This window comes from Cervus elaphus, chromosome 13, assembly GCF_910594005.1.
Source record: "Cervus elaphus chromosome 13, mCerEla1.1, whole genome shotgun sequence".
NCBI lineage: Eukaryota > Metazoa > Chordata > Mammalia > Artiodactyla > Cervidae > Cervus > Cervus elaphus.
The window spans coordinates 26401257-26417526 of NC_057827.1; the positions used below are offsets into that span (position 1 = coordinate 26401257).

Genomic DNA, 16270 nt, shown 5'->3' on the forward strand with positions numbered 1-16270 from the left:
CAGACTGCGAAAGGAAAACTTCCTGGAGAGCGGAGGAGGGACCCGGCGGTGGGTCAGACTGTGGTCAGGGAGGGCGTCTTTGGGGCAGGAGCGGACCCCCGGCTGAAACCCCGGGCAGGCACGGAAACGGAGGTGGCGTTCCAGGCGGGAGGGCAGGCGAAGGCTGAGAAGGAGTGCAGAGCAGAGAGGCTCCTTCTGACCAGGGCAGAGGATAATGCGTGCTGATACCGCAGAAGGCAAGCCTGGGCCCAGTTCGTGAAGGGCCTTTATTTTGCAAACATCTGGGAACTATTAAAAATGGTGAACAGGAGAATGATAGTATCAGATCTCTTTTAAGATGTTACTGCAGACGTTGTAGAGGTCTGACAGTAAATGGGGAGAAATAAAGGACTGCGGTAGGGACAAAAGGGGCGTTTGTTGAGCCTAAGTGTTCCACTTGTGTTACCTCAGCATCACCATCATACTATTTTATAAAGCACTCTGCTTAAGGTTCCTCCTGGCAGTTGGGAAGACAGATCTGCTGCCTTCCTGGCAGGCTGATGAGGCTGGCATGATCTAATGGATGAGAGGAGGAAGTCAAGGTCTAGCTTTTGGTGGCAGGGGATTAATGGGAGAAAGGGTAGGAACAGACGCTGGAGTAAAAGTCCACAGGAGAACTCAGAGTGGCAATGAGAGTGGGCCGGTCTCCATCCGTAGAATGTCCCCGTGCAGGAGCTCCCATGGGTTGCTGAGGTTCTGGGCAGAGAGGTGATGGCGGCAGGGGAGGGCAAGAGGGGACCCTGGCACCCCCTAGCCATAAACTGCTCCACTCTCCCTTCCCCTTCAGAGGGGCTGCTTGAGCGTTTCCCCCTCCCTCCTGAAGATGCCCCATTTCAGCTGCCCAGGAATTCCCTACCTCCTGGTTTAGTTTCTCTGGAACCCTCCCACACCAGCCCTATCTGGAGCTCTTCCTTCTCTAGGAGCAACACACCCACAAGTCCCACCCTGGCCCACAAACAGCGTAGGACAACTCAACCGAGGTGATGTATCTTGCTTGTCCTCTCAGGGAGTGCCACACCCAGATACCTACCGCACAGGAGCCAACGGAGGGTGAATAGCAGCACCAGGAAGGCCCCAGTTACATCTAAAGAGGATTAGCTGATGGATGCTGTGCAGGAATGACGTCGCAGCCCAGCCAGATCTTTCAAAACAGCTGGAAAAGCAGTTTTTGTGTTTTTGGGGGGTTTTTTTTATGTGCAATCTTCCTAATTTTAAATTTGGTCATTAATTCAAAGAATCAAGCCCAGCCTGTCCAGGGGCCTCATGCAGCCCATGCTTTATTCTTCCCTGACCCAAAGCTGAGCAAGAGAAGGACCGGAAACTGGAATAGTGCCCAAGGCAACAGTACCTGGGAGCTCCTTCCTATTTTAAAACTCCCAGCTGTAAGAAAAGGAAGGCATCTTTCAGGGGTCTTGTAACAGAAATTTCTGCTGCATAAAATCCCTCTTCTTAAAATTTTCTGTTGCAGTAATAATGAGAATATAGTTGACCTTCACTGAGTACTTGACCTGTGCTTGGCACAGTCCCAAGTGTTTCACCTGCATTAACCCATTTAACCCATTTGCAGACAAGGAAACTGAAGCTCAGAGAAGTAACTAGCTCAAGGACTCCTAGTTCGAAGTAGAAAAGTGAGCACTCAAACCCAGGTGGTCTTCTGGCTTCAGAGCCTAAAGCTTTAACCAGATAAGAACAAAATGTCCAGCACCCTTACATGTGTACAACCTTCTGACTGACCCCAGAGTTCAGTGTAGGCAATGAAGGAAGGGGTGGGTGAGTGCACATACCCTCATGCATCTGGTGAGTCCTGGCTCCCTGCCCTGACTTGGCCACGCTTGCAGGTTATACAGGAAGAACAGTACCCCTGACTAGATGCCTACAGTACACAGGGCAGGGTGCGGAAAGAGGCCGAGGTGGAGGTATTACATGACTTGGTCAAGTCCCCGCAGCTGGTCACTGAAGCAGGAACAAACAGGCAGCATTATCCATTCTCCTAGTCAACAAATAGCCTTTGAGCCCAGCTATGCCTGGCACCATCTCTGCAGTCAAGCCCCAGATTTATAACACAGGTTTTGAGTGTAACTGTAGTTGGCTGGACTAAGTTTTAAATGCATGCACCAGGAGGGAACCTGTATTCCTTTATATGCTCAGGTGTTCGGTGCCTCCACGGCAGGCAGAGAGCTAAGAGAAGAAAAGAGACTGCAGGGAGAAAATAACTTTCCTGGCTGGAAAAGATCAGAAGGGAGATTCCTTTAGGAATTCAAGACCACAAGGTAAAGTAAGCATATAGTGTCTACTCAGCTTTTGCCAAGCTCTGTGCAAAAGAAACCACGTTTTTTTGAGCTTTTTTTCATGCCCTTTTAAGTGGAATAAAAGAAACTAGATCAGTCCCACCTTTCATCATACACAAATGGAAATTTTAAGTGGGATAAAAATGCAAATGTATACAGCATTACTTGGAAATTTTTTGTTGTTCGGTTGCCAGGAAATTTTTTTAGAAAACAATATTAGGAAAATATTTTTATTACACTGGAGTACAGACAAAATTTGTGAATGTGGAACAAGCATAGCGTATAAAGGAAAATTGATAACGTTGACCACATTGAAATTAAAACCTTTGGGTTATCAAGTTTAAAACTTGAAAAGTCATACACTGGAGAAAGGTATTCGCAATACATGATCTACAAAGGACTAGTTTCCAAAATATGTAGGAACTTCTACAGTGAGGCAAATAGAAAAATAGACAAAAGATGGGAATGGGCCATTGACAGGAGTGGAAGCACAAATGTCCAACAAACCTATCTCAAGATGCCTGCACTCACCCACAACCAAGGAAATGCAAATGAACACAGAAGGACACCATTCCACACTCCCCAGACAGACGCAATGAAAAGGCTCACTCTTCCAGTGGCAAACTCACTGCCAGTCAGGGTGTAAACTGGTTCAGCCACTTTGGTTATGGGTTTTATTTTCTACATTTTCCTTTTTTTTTTTTCCCTACATTTTTCAAATCGAGGGCTAACCCACATATAGAGTGCACAGAGTACACAGTCTGGTATCCAGTTTGATGCTTTTTTCCTACGTATACACCCAGGTAACCACTACCCACACCAAGACATGGACTCCTTCTAGAACCCCATAGGGTTCCATCATGCCCCTTTCCACTTCATCCCCTTCTCCTTGAGGTAACTAATCTTCCAGTCACTTTTCTCACAGATTCATTCTGCCTGTTTTAGGACTTCATCTAAACTTTTAACTTCTTTTATTCAACAAGATTCATCGATGTTGATGCAGGTAGCAGTAGTTAAGTCCCTTTTATTGCTAAGTGGTATTCCATTGTATTGATATACCATATTTGTTTCTCCATTCTCCTGGTGATTGGCAATGTGAATTGTACTATTATGAATGATGATACCATGAATATTCTTGATGTGAAGTACAGCTACCCTGGAAAGCAATTTGGCAATGTTAAGTTGCAGGTGTGTATGTGCTACCACCAGGAATCCCACTCCTCGGGTAACGTGTTAGAGAAACTTGCCCACATGTTAAAGAGGCAGCAGTTGGGGTTAAAAATTCTGAAAGGTATTATTCAAAATTGCAAAAATAAATACCTTACATACCTATTGACAGGAGAATGGATTGATAAATTGTGGTGTAGTCATACAAAATGGCAACCCACTCCAGTACTCTTGCTTGGAAAATTCCATGGACCGAGGAATCAGACGCCACTCAACAACTGAGCATGCACATACATACACAATGAAATACTGTATATAAGTAAGAGTAAATGAAATAAAGCTAATCATATCAACATGGATGACTCATACACAACATTGAATGAAAAAAAGCAGAATGTCGAAGAATACATACTCTATGATGCCATTTATATAAAATTTCTAAACAGGCAGTACATTACAGTCACAAAGTACAATATATTGTTTAGGAATACATTTATATGTAGTAAAAGTACCCGAAAATGCATGGCCTTGATAAACATAACATTCAGAACAGTGATTTACTCCAGGTGGGGAGGGAAGCGCTTGTGAGACAGGAATCCAGTGGGTATCTGCTGAATTGATGAGTGCTTTAGTTCTTAAACTGGGTAAGCAGACACAGGTGGTTATTTTACTCTTTAAACTTGAAATATAATTGTTTAAGGAGATACAGGGATGGGGACAGTTCAGGGCAGAGGTGTGCTGGTAAGTGTTGACAGTTGGCCACAGGGAGGGGAGTGACTTGCAGTATTCACCAATTTCTGTGGCATAAAGACCATGCATGCATGCTAAGTCGCTTCAGTCATGTCCGACTCTTTGCAACCACCATGAACTGTAGCCTGCCCGGCTCCTCTGTCCAAAGGATTCTCTAGGCCAGAATACTGCAGTGGGTTGTCATACCCTTCTCTAGAGGATCTTCCCAACCCAGGGATCGAACCTGTGTCTCATGTCTCCTGCATTGGCAAGTGGGTTCTTTACAACTATCCCCACCTGGATAGTGGCTGATTTCAAACTGCCAGTGTGATACCAGCAGAGGCTCCCAAGCCAGCTCCAGCACACCACTGACACTGAACGTGGGAGAAATTTGCTCCAAAGGCCAGAGCTGGGAGCCCAGGCTCGCTCTGAGGACATTTCCAAAATCCTAAGACCTGGGTCGAGGGCTGGATTGTATTCATGTACGCTGTTAAGTTACCCGGAAGTGAGGCTGGTTAGAACAACAAATACTCATTCTCACACAATTTCTGAGAGTCAAGAATCCAGGACCGACTTAGCTGGGTGTTTCTGGCTCAGGCTGTCTCCTGAGGTTGCAGTCAAGCTCTCAGCCAGAACTGCAGTCATTTGAAGCTTTGCCTGGAGCCAGATCTGCCTCCCAACTCCACCCACCCCAGACTCTCTCAGTTCCTCCTTACAGGGACTGCTCCAGGGGACTGCTAAGATGGAGGTGAGGGGAGTATCATAAGCTCATTTCCAAAATAACAGACTCTACAGCTTCTACAGTATTCTGTTGTTTACACACACCAACAGTGATGAGATGCAGGAGGGGATGACTCCAGGAGGCAAATGCCAGGAAGCAGAGATCACCAGAGGTTGGCTCACTTCTTGGTCACAGTGGAAGGAGAGCGCTGGTTGTCCTGAGATGCTTGTAAAAGGGTGAGGGGATGCCTAGGGTCTCAATGAAAGGAGAGACAGGGGAACCTGAGGGGCCCTCCCCTTCATTTTATAGCTGAGGAGACTGAAGTTGACGGGTTTCCTGGAGCGCAGGGTCTCCGTCTGGCCTTGGTCCAAGTGAAAAGGACTATGCCTTACCTTCTCCCTGCCTTCCCTCTGCAGGTGCAAATACTGGGGTCCTGGCACATCAAGACCTCCATCAAGGTCACCTTGCCCAAGAGTTCCTTCTTCCTCCGAACTGTTTTCTCACATTCTCCCTCAGCCAAAACAAGACAACCTCCATTTATTTCCACACACCTCGTCCCCTGCCACAGGGACCCCAGAGAGCGGCATATGGCATCATGTTGGCACTACCGGACACAAGTCTATGCTGGCCTTCTGGGATCCCACTGCCACTTGCAGACTGGGGTAGAACTGTTTCAGAGCTCTGTGATTGATCTCTGACTGAAATATCAACGCTGCTATCTGTTTCTTGATCTGAATGCTAATTACACAGATTACTCAGTCTACGAATAAAGTGTGTGTGTGTTTTTTTTTAAATAGTCCCAAAGACAGGGACACATGTCTGGGAAGATCCCAGACAGAAGCATTTTACTGAGCTGTTAGCAACCTTTATTCTCCAGGTACCACTGGGAAGTACCACTCAGGTGGACTCATGGGCAGATCTGAAAAGGGACTAAAGTTAGGGAGTCCTTGGCAGCAGATAAGAAGTGACATTCAGGGTGAAGGTGCCACTCAGGTAAGTAACCCCCAACATCGCTCACCTTCCTCCACACTGTGCCGAGGCCCAGAGACCCCCAAGCATCCTCAGTAGTCATGGGGCCATCAGGGTGGGGTTCCCAGTGGTCAGGATTAATAATGCAGGCTCCAAGTGCTCTTTCTTAGTAGACAGGTTAGTGGGATGGGGGAGAGGGGAGACAACGGGGTAGAAGAAAACAGGTTCAACCCAGCACGATCAGGTAGAAGATCTAGGAAGGTGCACATTTCTAACCCCTGTCCTGAGCCCCACCCTTCCAGGCACTGGCTCACCATCCTTCTCTTGACCCTGGGAAACAACACTGATCGGGCCATCGAAGAAGGAAGACCAGCTCATCTCCTTGAAGATGCTGGTCCATGCACACCCTCCCCCAGCAGCTCTCCTGGCCCACCCCTGAGCTGGGACTCTCCCAGTCCACCAGGCTCTGCAGCCAGTTGCAAGCTGGTGTCATGAGACAGGACCTACTGGGCTGAGCCGTCCCTCCATGGTTCACACCACAGTCCTGGGTGGTTATCAGCCCACAACCTCTTTGCCACCACAGTGCCAAGCCCTTGTTGGCTGCTCAGATGCTTGACGAGGAAGGAAGGACCTGAGGTGGGCCTTTCCCCGCCCCCATCCCGCTTCATGTGTAGCCACAGTAGAAGTGGGAGTGACGGAGAGGGACCTGAATGTGGCTGGGGAGGCGGGGACTTCCCTGGTGGTCCAGTGGTAAAGAATCTGCCTTGCAATGCAGGGGACATGGGTTTGATCCCTGGTCGGGGAACCAGCACTCCACATGCCATGGAGTAACTAAACCCCTGCATGTGCCACAACCAGAGAAGCCAAGTGGCATCTAGTGAGCCTGTGTGTGGCAACAGAAAATCCCATGTCTCACAACTAGGACCTGACACAGCCAAATAAGTATTTTAAAAAAGAAACTAGTAGTGAGGATCCTGGCTATCCAGGAGCCAGGCCTTGGAGCGGGGGTGGGTCAGAAGTCTCCTTTGCCCAGTAAAGCCAGGGGAAATCCTGGCACAGTGAGTTACAGACCCAACATCCCCTCCCTTTTGATCTGAAGACTCTGCCAAAGAGGTGACTCTCAAGATGCCCAGGAAAAGGTGCTGAATTAGCCTAAGGGCTGGGGCGGGGTAAGTGCAGACCTGGGCACAGCTAGCACCCTCCCCCCACCCTCCACTCTGGGACCCTTGCTGCAGACACTGCCTTAGGATCCCTAGATGGATCTGTCCCCCAGACGTTGTGGCTAGCCAGCTACAGCTGCCTGGCCAGAAACCGCACCCATTGCTTGTACCCATTTGCCAGGGCACTGCTTTGAAGCCATCCTGGAGTGGGTTCCCATTCTCAACCCCTCATGGAGTTCATTGTCCTGTCAAGGCCTGTGGTCTGGCTCAGACCACACTCAGACCTTCTGGTCCTCAGTAATGCTCTACCCGACCCTCACCGGGGGCACCTTCTGCCTCAGTGCCAATCCCTGGGCTTGTGTCCATTTCTGCCCCCACCCCAGTCCTCCCTGAGTTCCAACAGAGCCCTTCCTAGGCTTCTCTGTCATCCCGGGCCCCATGTGAACCCCCTAGTCCTGGGCCCAGCTCTCTGGCTGCCCCTCAGCGCTGTCACAGGGTACATGAGATCCAGGAAGCCTGTGGCCACAGTGGCAAAGACTTGAATCAGTGACATGATACAGGATGTGACAGGGATAAATAAGAATGTTCTGGGGAGAAGAGAGCCCCTTCCAGGTCCTATGTGTCTGATTTGTGTCCACCAGGGAGGCTCATCCCTCACTCAGGGATGCCCACGTGGCAGGGCCATGGGAGGTTCGGCCATTGACCTAGGGGTTTTAGAAGACACAGGTTGGGCTGAGGGTGGGGCAGCCCAACACCCTTCCTGTCTGACTGACATTTTCTCCCTGCAGACCATCCCCTAGAACAGAATGGGGCCCTTTTGCTTTTCTTGAAGGGTAGAAGACTGCTTCTTCTGCACGCTTGCTCAGTGCCAGCCTTCCCAGCTGGGCTCCTCCTCCTCACCAGCTACAGACCCAGACTCTCTCTGCTCACGCCCAGCTCTCCTGCCTCTCCCCTGAGACTGTCTCACGCACGAGAACCATCTTCTCAAGAAGGGTTGCTGCTGCTAACCCCATAGCCTGGGACTTGCTCCAGAGGAAACAGCACAGGGCTGTGACTAAGATTCCTGGGCTCTGGGCTCTCACTTAGGGGCTGGAGACCCAGGTTCCCTTTCCACAAGGTTCTAGGAACCTGGGCTGTGGGCTCCGTGCGGGATGGCAGAGGACATGCCTTCTGTGCTTCTTGTTCCTACAGAACCCACTGGGGGGCCTGCGCTGCAAAGTCCAGGTTGGTAAGGAATTCTTGGACCGTCCTTGTTCTGATTTCTTAAAGTCACCCCCATGTTCTTTCTCCTGTTGCGGGCAATGCTGATTTAGAGACACAGCAGGAACCACTCCACCATTTGCGTGACCCCTGAATGGTGGATCAGTCCCCTCTCAGAACCTGCAGTGACAAAAACAGTGATCTCAGGGGGACTCTGGGGCCCCAAGGCTCTCACACAGGTAGCAGCCCCAGCTGCCCTCTGGTGCCACAGAGCCCAGCAAGTCTCCGGAGGTGGGGGCAGGGCTGTCCCCTGACACCGCCTTTGTTCTCCTTCCCTGAGAAGAGGGCCACACCGGCTCCACCCTGTCTGTACCTAAACAGACCTGCTCAGTGCCTCTTCCCTGACAGGGCTGGGGGGTGGGGCGGTCAAAGGACTGAAGTCTTGGTTATGGAGGATCAGGGCTGAGGTCCTACATCTCCAACTGTCACCGGAGTGTTTCTCCTGTAACACAGTCCATCAAAGGGTCCTAGGACAAATGCATCCCGAGGTCAAGAGCAAATGGGGGTCACAACGCACATTAGCATAGTAAAGGCTCTGAGAAGGCCTGTGGGAAATTACCTTACTGTGTTTCAATCTGTGATTCCTAAACTTATTTGATTACAAGCTTTCTATTTGTTTTTGGTAGAACACATGCTTATGGAACCCCTTTTATCCATTTAGGAACCACTGCCTGCTTTCCGCACGAGGAAAGGGCCCTGACCCCCACGGCCACCCCCCCAGAAGGCTTGTCCCAGGGTGGGGGCTCTACACCTTATTCCTCTAGTGTGTGTGTGGAGCAGCAGCCATAGTTGCTGGGATCTCATTAGGATTGCAGACTCTCAGGCCCCACTCCAGACCCACAGATCTGAATCTGTATGTTAACAAGACACCCAGGTCATCTGATGAAGCACTCTTCTACCCCTCCTGTTTTTCCCTCTCCAAGATGTCCCCTTGGGTCATCTCCCCAGCAAAGTGGGGGCTCTAGGCCAATCAAGATGCAGTTGCCATACTTTGAACCTTGCACCTATGTTTGGGAATTCCCCATGTTATGAGTTCTCCTTCTCCAGGGCCCATGAGGGGAACCAAAAGGGACGGCCAGACATTGAAGAGGAATCTTTGCCAAGGCTTGCAGAGGACCAAGGAGTTCCTCAAGCTTGGCATCCCCATCCTGATCAGGTGTCTCTTCCATAGAGACACGTGGAGACTTGAAGACAGTCATCTTGGGGCTCCAACCTAGAAGGCCAGTAGCAGTCATTCACAAGGGTCAAACAGTCAATCTTGTGAGCTTGTCCCCCAGTCCACCCCCTTAGGTAGAACCCAGAAGAAAGGGAAGGTGAGCCAGCCTCTAGGGAGAAGATATTTTATTGAGCTTTTGCCACATAAATAGCCACACCAAGCTGGGAGGGCTGAATGGAATCCCTCTGCACAGATCACTAAGGAACCCTTTGCGGGGGGACCAGAAGGGAGCCTGGTAATGACCAGAGAGAGAGAGAGGACCCCCCTGGATGCTATATGGGATGAGGAGAGAGCAAGAGAGAGAGGCTAATAGCCTACATGTCACGAGGGAGGGACAAGAAGGGGTGACACAGGTCACAGCCCTTGGTATCACTGGGTCAGGGCCTGTACCACATCCTTCACCAGCATGGTGCCAATCACCATCTTCTCGCTGTTGACTGTCAGCTGGGCAGCTCCAGTGGGCCGGGCATCCAGCGTCAGCAGGACCAGGCTCCCACTGGTCAGCGTCCTCCCTGCAAACCTGGGGTAGGGGTGGAGGAATGGGCTCAACACTGGGGCCCGGGGCCCCTCCTTCCAACTAGGCCCAAGAGCCCATCTCGTCACCCTTGCTGGCAGTCAGTACCTGTATTCGTCAGATGTCCCGCAAGGGACACGACCCAGGTTGGCTGTGGCCGTCACTTTCTGCACCACAACGTGGTCACTCCGACAGGTGTCTGGCAGTGTGAGCTTCTCTGTGATCTCGTTCATGCCTGTCAGCTTTGCTGTGGGCAGAGGTCGTGGTGAGGGTGAAGGCCATGGTGGGTGCCCCTGGGTCTGCCCACTGGGCCTTCTCACCAGGGTCTACGCAGGTCTCCCTCACCAGTCTTGGGGAGGGGCTACTTCCCTCTCGGGCCGTGTCCTTCCCCACGGAGATTTTGTCAGCTTCTCCCCGCCCCACCCCAGGGTCTGTCCATACTGCCAACCAGAGACTGACTTGGTGCTTCCCCACTGTCAGACATCTGGGCTACCAGCCCCTTGGGAGTGGCCGGTGGTTTTGGAGGCCAGTCAGTTCTCAGAGGTTTCTTCCGCCTGGCCCCCACATCTTTTGGTCTTTCCTGGTTGGCCCTCCAACCCAAGTTTAACTCTCCCCCAGCTCCTGGAGGCTGACTTCTCGCAGAGAGGTCACTGGTAGCTGCTATGGGTCCTCACCAGACAGGCCAGAGTCCAGGGGTCACAAGCAGCCCTCATGGGTGGACCCCTGATTTCACACAGGACAACAGCTCCAAACATGGCCCAGGCTCGTGACATCCCCAGGCCTTCACAGCATCCCCAGAAACCCTCACTCTTCAGGGCTGACATCTCCTCTGCACTCCTATGCTCTCCCCAGCACATGAGCTCCTCCATCTGTCCTCCTGCCCACCTTCTCCCCAGCCTCTCTCCTCCCTTTGCTGCTCCCTCCATTGTTCTCCTTTGGAGAACAGACACACCCTTCCTGTTTCTTTCATCCCCTCCATTCCTAACTAATGACATTTTCTTGTCCTGTACTTTTAGTTTCTCCTTATCAAGTCTCCCCATTCTTAAGTCCTCCCTAGAAGCCAGACATGCATGATGCCAATACTGTTGCCCCTTCCCTGTTGACCTCCAAGGTCCTCCAAAGAAGATTTACTTCCTCAAGCCCCGCTCTCTCTAAACCGACTGCAGTTGGCCTCGGTCTCCCCTTTGGCAATAACCTGCTCTCTTTGATGTTGGCAGCAGTTTCCTATCTGCTGGACCTGAGGGTCTTTGGTCATCTTGGCCTGCAGGCTATCCAAGACACATTTCTACCTCCTCATCCCTCCTCCTACCTACACTCTGTTCCTTCTCTTTCCCCTCCCTTCCTTTTTCTCCTGAAGGATGCAAGTTTTCCTCAAGAAAGGTCTGTGGCCTCCTTATCTCCCCATTCATCTCTCCCTCAGGGTGATCTCACTTATAGTCACAGCTTCAGTTATCACCTCTATGCTCCTGACTCCAGCCTAGAAGTGTTTCCTGGGCACAGACCCACATTTTTCAGTTGTGTATGAAACACCTCCTCCTGAATTTCCCACGTATATTTCAAAAAGCAGCTCATCCAAAACTATCCAAGATCTTCCCCTCTCCCTTGCCTGATTCATCCTTCTTTCTTCTAGATTAGGGGTTTGGCAAATTATAGCCTGAAGGCCAAATACAACATACCACCTGCACAGTCCACAATGTAGTTTTTGTTTTTTTTTAATATTTTTTAAGTGTTGGGGGAAAAAATCAAGACTAGCTATTTCATGACACATGTAAAGTATGTGAAATTCAAGTCTGTGTCCATAGATAGTTTTATTGGAATACAGCCACACTCATTCATGTATGTATCATCTATGACTGTTCCTGGGTTACCAAGGCAAATTGCAGCAGAGACCACATGACCCAGAAAGCCTAAAATGTTTGCTGGGACTTCCCTGGTGGTCCAGTGGCTAAGACTTCACACTCCTAATGCAGGGTGCCCATGTTCAACCCCTGGTTGGGGAACCAGATCCCACATGCCACAATCAAGAGTTCACATGCCGCAACTAAAAATCCTGCATGTTACAACTAAGACCCAGCACAGCCAAATAAATAAATATTAAAATGTTTAACATAAATAAAACATTTACTTTATGGCCCATTACAGAAAAAGCTGGCCAAACCCTGGTCTAGGTGAACAGCACTGCCATTCTTCCCGCTCTCTAAGCCAGATATTCTAGAGACAGCTTCCATGTCTCTGTCTCCTCTTTCATTCGGCAAATGCCCATGGAGTCCCTCTCCCCTACCTCAGCCTTTCATTCTTTTTGCTGTGGCTCTAATCCTGGTCCTCACCATCTCTCATCAAATCTACATCAATAGCCTTATAACTAGTCACAGAATTTAGTCCAAGGTGACACACCAAGCAGGTGGCAGGTTCAGAACTTAAATCCAGGACTCACGAAGCCCCATGATTCCTTCCACTTATACTGTTCTGCCTCTTTTTCCTGCTGCCATTCTCTCAATTCCAGTCCTAACTGTAAATGTTGCCAGATTTCACTTTCTGAAACCCAAGACTGAACTTGGCCCCTTCTTTGCTCAAAAAAACTTCAATAATTCCTCTACTGCTAGAAAAATGAAATCTGCACTCCTCAACCCTCTATTAATGGAGTTGGTACCAAATAACCTCTGTGACCCCTTTCAGCTCTGAAATTTTAGGACGGAAATATTTTAGCACAGCATTCAAGGCTTCCAGAAACTAGACAGAACATATTTTCATCTTTGTTCTCCTTACTCCCCAGTGCTAAGGATCCCTAGGCTCCAAGGCAAACTGCACCCCTGCTTGCTTCCTGTAAATTTTCACTAACGCCTACTCATAATGCTTCCCCCAGCTGGAATCCTGGCCTAGAATCTTCTGCCTGGCTGCATCTCAACTCTCTCCAAAGTCTCACTGAAGTGTCCGAGGGTCTGGGAAGCCTCTGCTGGAGTCACAAGGGGCGAGGCCTCCCTCTGTGTGCAGCAGCTGAGGCTCCCGCAGCATGCCTGTACAGTGGAGCTGAATAAGCCCCAGTGGAGGGTCCTGAGCGCCCATCCCACCCACCCCCAGGGAGCACTCACCCTGTTCCTTCTTGAACTCATTCTCACTCAGGAACACAGGGGCCATCAGCTCCCCAACGGGTGGCTGAATGGAGACATAGAACTGTCGGGTTTGGGTGCTGGGAAGGCAGGAGGAGACAGAGAGAGGGAGTCAGGCTGGCTTCTCTCCCCTCACCTCGCACTGTGTCTGGAGGTAAGGCCTGAGGTCCTGAGATGCCTTCCAGATCATGATGCCTCCCCACCTAACACCACCTCCAGTCCCAGTTTATTTTGACCCCTCCTCTCCCCAGCTGCCCTCCCACTCCTCTACAAGCGGGACACATACCATAGCTGGAAGTTGGCTGCCTGGGTTGAGTCACAGAAATTAATGCCCATGACAACAGTGGCAGACTCTCCAGGTGCCAGGGACTCTGCAGTGATGGGAGGCAGGAGCAGGGGGAGACGGAGACCCCATCACCTGATGGGTCTGGAACCCAGACTCTTCTCCCCTCCACTGCCACGGCTGACTGCCTTCTATGGAACCTGGCTTTCTGGGCTGCTGGAGACTCTTCCTGGTTTCTTCCTGAAATCTAGACACCCACCCCCACCTGCCCTCACCCCACGGAAGTCACTGCTGAATCAGTCAAACCTCAAGCTCCTCCTATCCTGATATGGACTTGCTCGTTTTCTAGTTTGTCTTGTCCACTGGGGCGTGGATTATGGCAGATGCCATCTCTGTACCCCTAGAGCCTAGCCCCTGGCTGGGCACAGAGTGGACTGTCAGCAGCCACAGGCAGACCCGTGGACCCCCCTCCCCCTGTCCCCCAGAGCTTCCTCCACCACTCCGCGCAGGGCCCTTCCGCACCGATTTCAGGGAACTCCTGGATGCTGATGCCGGGAGGCAGTTTGGGGGTGCCCACGTGCAGGCCCTTGATGGGGGTGTCTGAGCTGTTGGAGAAGTGGATGTGCACAGACACCATGTGGGGGTCCCCGGAGAAAGGCTGGCGGCTGAAGGTGTAGTCCACAGCCAGCCCCTCGCCAGCCACGCGGTGCAGCAGCTCCTGTCTTCCAGCTCCTGACACAGGACTCAGCAGCTGGTGGGGATTTGGGGTGGGGGGAGTGGTGGGAAGGATGGAAATGACTCACCAGAAAAGGGCCAGCCCCAGCCTCGTCCCTGCCTGTGCTCACAAAAACGGGGACTCAGAGCTACCCACTCCATTGCACCCTCTTCACACAAACCCACACCATAGGATACACCACAGAGATGTATTTCTGCCCAGCCCACTCACCGAGGGTACCAGGGGGGAGTCTGTGAGTGTCAGGCCCTCCAGGTCAGCAGCCAGGCTGGTGGACACGACTGTGGGCGGGGACACAGGCTGGATGCTGGGCGGGGTGACTGTGGGGCATACAAGGAACGTGATGATAAAGGAGAGGCAAAGTGGAATTGGCTTGGATACGGCCATGGAGCCTAGGGCTCAGGGAGCAGACAGTTCAGCACCATGGACAGCGAGACGTGGCAGCTGGTGCCTCCAGAGCGATGCCCATCCTTGACTTCAACCCTGCACCTGAGGAGGTTGCCCTGCTGCCCCCTCAGGCTCAAAGATGTATTCTGTCTGCTCCCATTACCCTGAAGCCCCAGGGAACCTAGTCCAGAGCGCCACGGACCTTCCTACATCATCCTCCCCAGGCCTCTTTCCCCCCTGACTTCTACCCAAACTCACAGTCCTCTAGGTCAAGCAGGGAGACCTCCTTGGTTGCAGGGGCACTTTTGCTACTGGGAGGCTGGAAGAGAAAAATGGGGTGTGAGTGCGGAAGGGAGTACCCTGACCCGTTCTGGGTTGTGAGCAGACGCCTGGGCCTGGCCCAGAGGGTGGGTTGGGGTGGCTGGTCCATGAGCCAACCCCCTCTCTGCCCCAAGGTTCTCACTGTTTTTTTCCTCCAGGAGGCAGGTTCCACCTGCTCCTCCTCAGTCTCTGACGTCATCTCAGACTCTGAGGAGCTGTTGCTGGAATCGCTGCCCTCATCCGAGGACGAACCGCCTTCTTGCCCTTCTGGCACCTTCTTCTTCTTCTTCATTTTCTTCTTCTTACCTTCCTCCTCACTCTGTTCACTGGAGAAGAGGGGGCAAACAGGGCTTGGGTCCAGCCTGGATGGCCCCTTCATGCCTCACAGAAGAGCAGGGAAAACCTTGAAAACTGGGGGTGAGGGTGGGGAGCCTGGACCACAGCACACCACACCTGGGCTGCAGTGAGAGGTTCAGACCAGCCTGTGCCAGCAGGCCCCATCCCCGACTGCTTCTCCAGGCTGTGGCCCTGGTGCAGAGACCTCCTGTGGCCCTCAGGTGAGCAGACCTCGGGGACTGCAGGCCCCAGCAGCTCAGGAGGAGGCTTGGGGGCTCTTAGGAGACTGACTAAGGCTGAGTGTTGGCCCTTCTTTCCCAAGGGAGACCCTGAAACCCCCCAGTCATCTCACCTCTCACTGCTCCTCCCTTTCTCCTCATCCTCATCCTGGTCTTCGTTGTCAGACTCGCTGCTGGACTCCCCGGAGCCACTTTCACTGCTGCTCTTACTCTCCGATTCACTCTCGGACTCAGGGTCTGTGGAGGGACAGTCTCAGTCTTCCCTCTTTTCCGAGCAGGCCTCCTGGGGAGCCCTGGGAGCTCAGCTTCAGACTCTGCACTGATGCAGCAAACTCACCTCTTCCCCCTCCCCCCCGCCGCCCACACCCTGAACTGCTCCCAGCCAGACGCCAAGCAGACCAGCTGGGACGCAGATGGACCCGTGTGGATGGAGACCTACGCAAGCACACACGTGTCTGGGACATGCAGTCAGTCCCTCCGGTGCATAAACACACATACTGGTGCATGCTCCCTTGGACCCATGACCATGTAACACAAGAGCACACGCTTGCACCAGACAGGTAGCCACAAGATGCACACACAGGCCCCAGCCCTGACCATCTCCTCACCGCTGTCTGCAGACTCTGTGGGGCCCGACTCTCCCTCCGAGTCTGAGTAGAAGGGTTTCTCCTTCTCCTTCCTCTTCTCCCTGTTGGAGCACTTGGTCCATTCAGGTACCTGGATATGAGGAAAGTTGTTAGTCGCTTCAGTCGGGTCTATTTGAGACCCCATGGACTGTAGCCTGCCAGGCTCCTCTGTCCA

At 51.8% G+C, this 16270-nt stretch overlaps 1 protein-coding gene across 1 annotated transcript in view; it reads right to left on the reverse strand.

The window, feature by feature from the left end:
- Nucleotides 1–9659: 9659 nt before the first annotated feature.
- Nucleotides 9660–16270, reverse strand: part of AP3B2 (adaptor related protein complex 3 subunit beta 2) — a 35536-nt gene continuing 28925 nt past the window's right edge. The window contains exons 17-26 of the mRNA XM_043922488.1: nucleotides 16078–16186; nucleotides 15583–15706; nucleotides 15037–15220; nucleotides 14832–14892; nucleotides 14400–14506; nucleotides 13976–14204; nucleotides 13457–13541; nucleotides 13153–13250; nucleotides 10172–10310; nucleotides 9660–10069 (exon numbers count right to left, since the gene is read on the reverse strand). Of these exons, the coding sequence (XP_043778423.1) occupies nucleotides 9919–10069; nucleotides 10172–10310; nucleotides 13153–13250; nucleotides 13457–13541; nucleotides 13976–14204; nucleotides 14400–14506; nucleotides 14832–14892; nucleotides 15037–15220; nucleotides 15583–15706; nucleotides 16078–16186 (1287 nt within the window). The 3' untranslated portion in view covers nucleotides 9660–9918. The remainder of the gene's footprint in view (nucleotides 10070–10171; nucleotides 10311–13152; nucleotides 13251–13456; nucleotides 13542–13975; nucleotides 14205–14399; nucleotides 14507–14831; nucleotides 14893–15036; nucleotides 15221–15582; nucleotides 15707–16077; nucleotides 16187–16270) is intronic.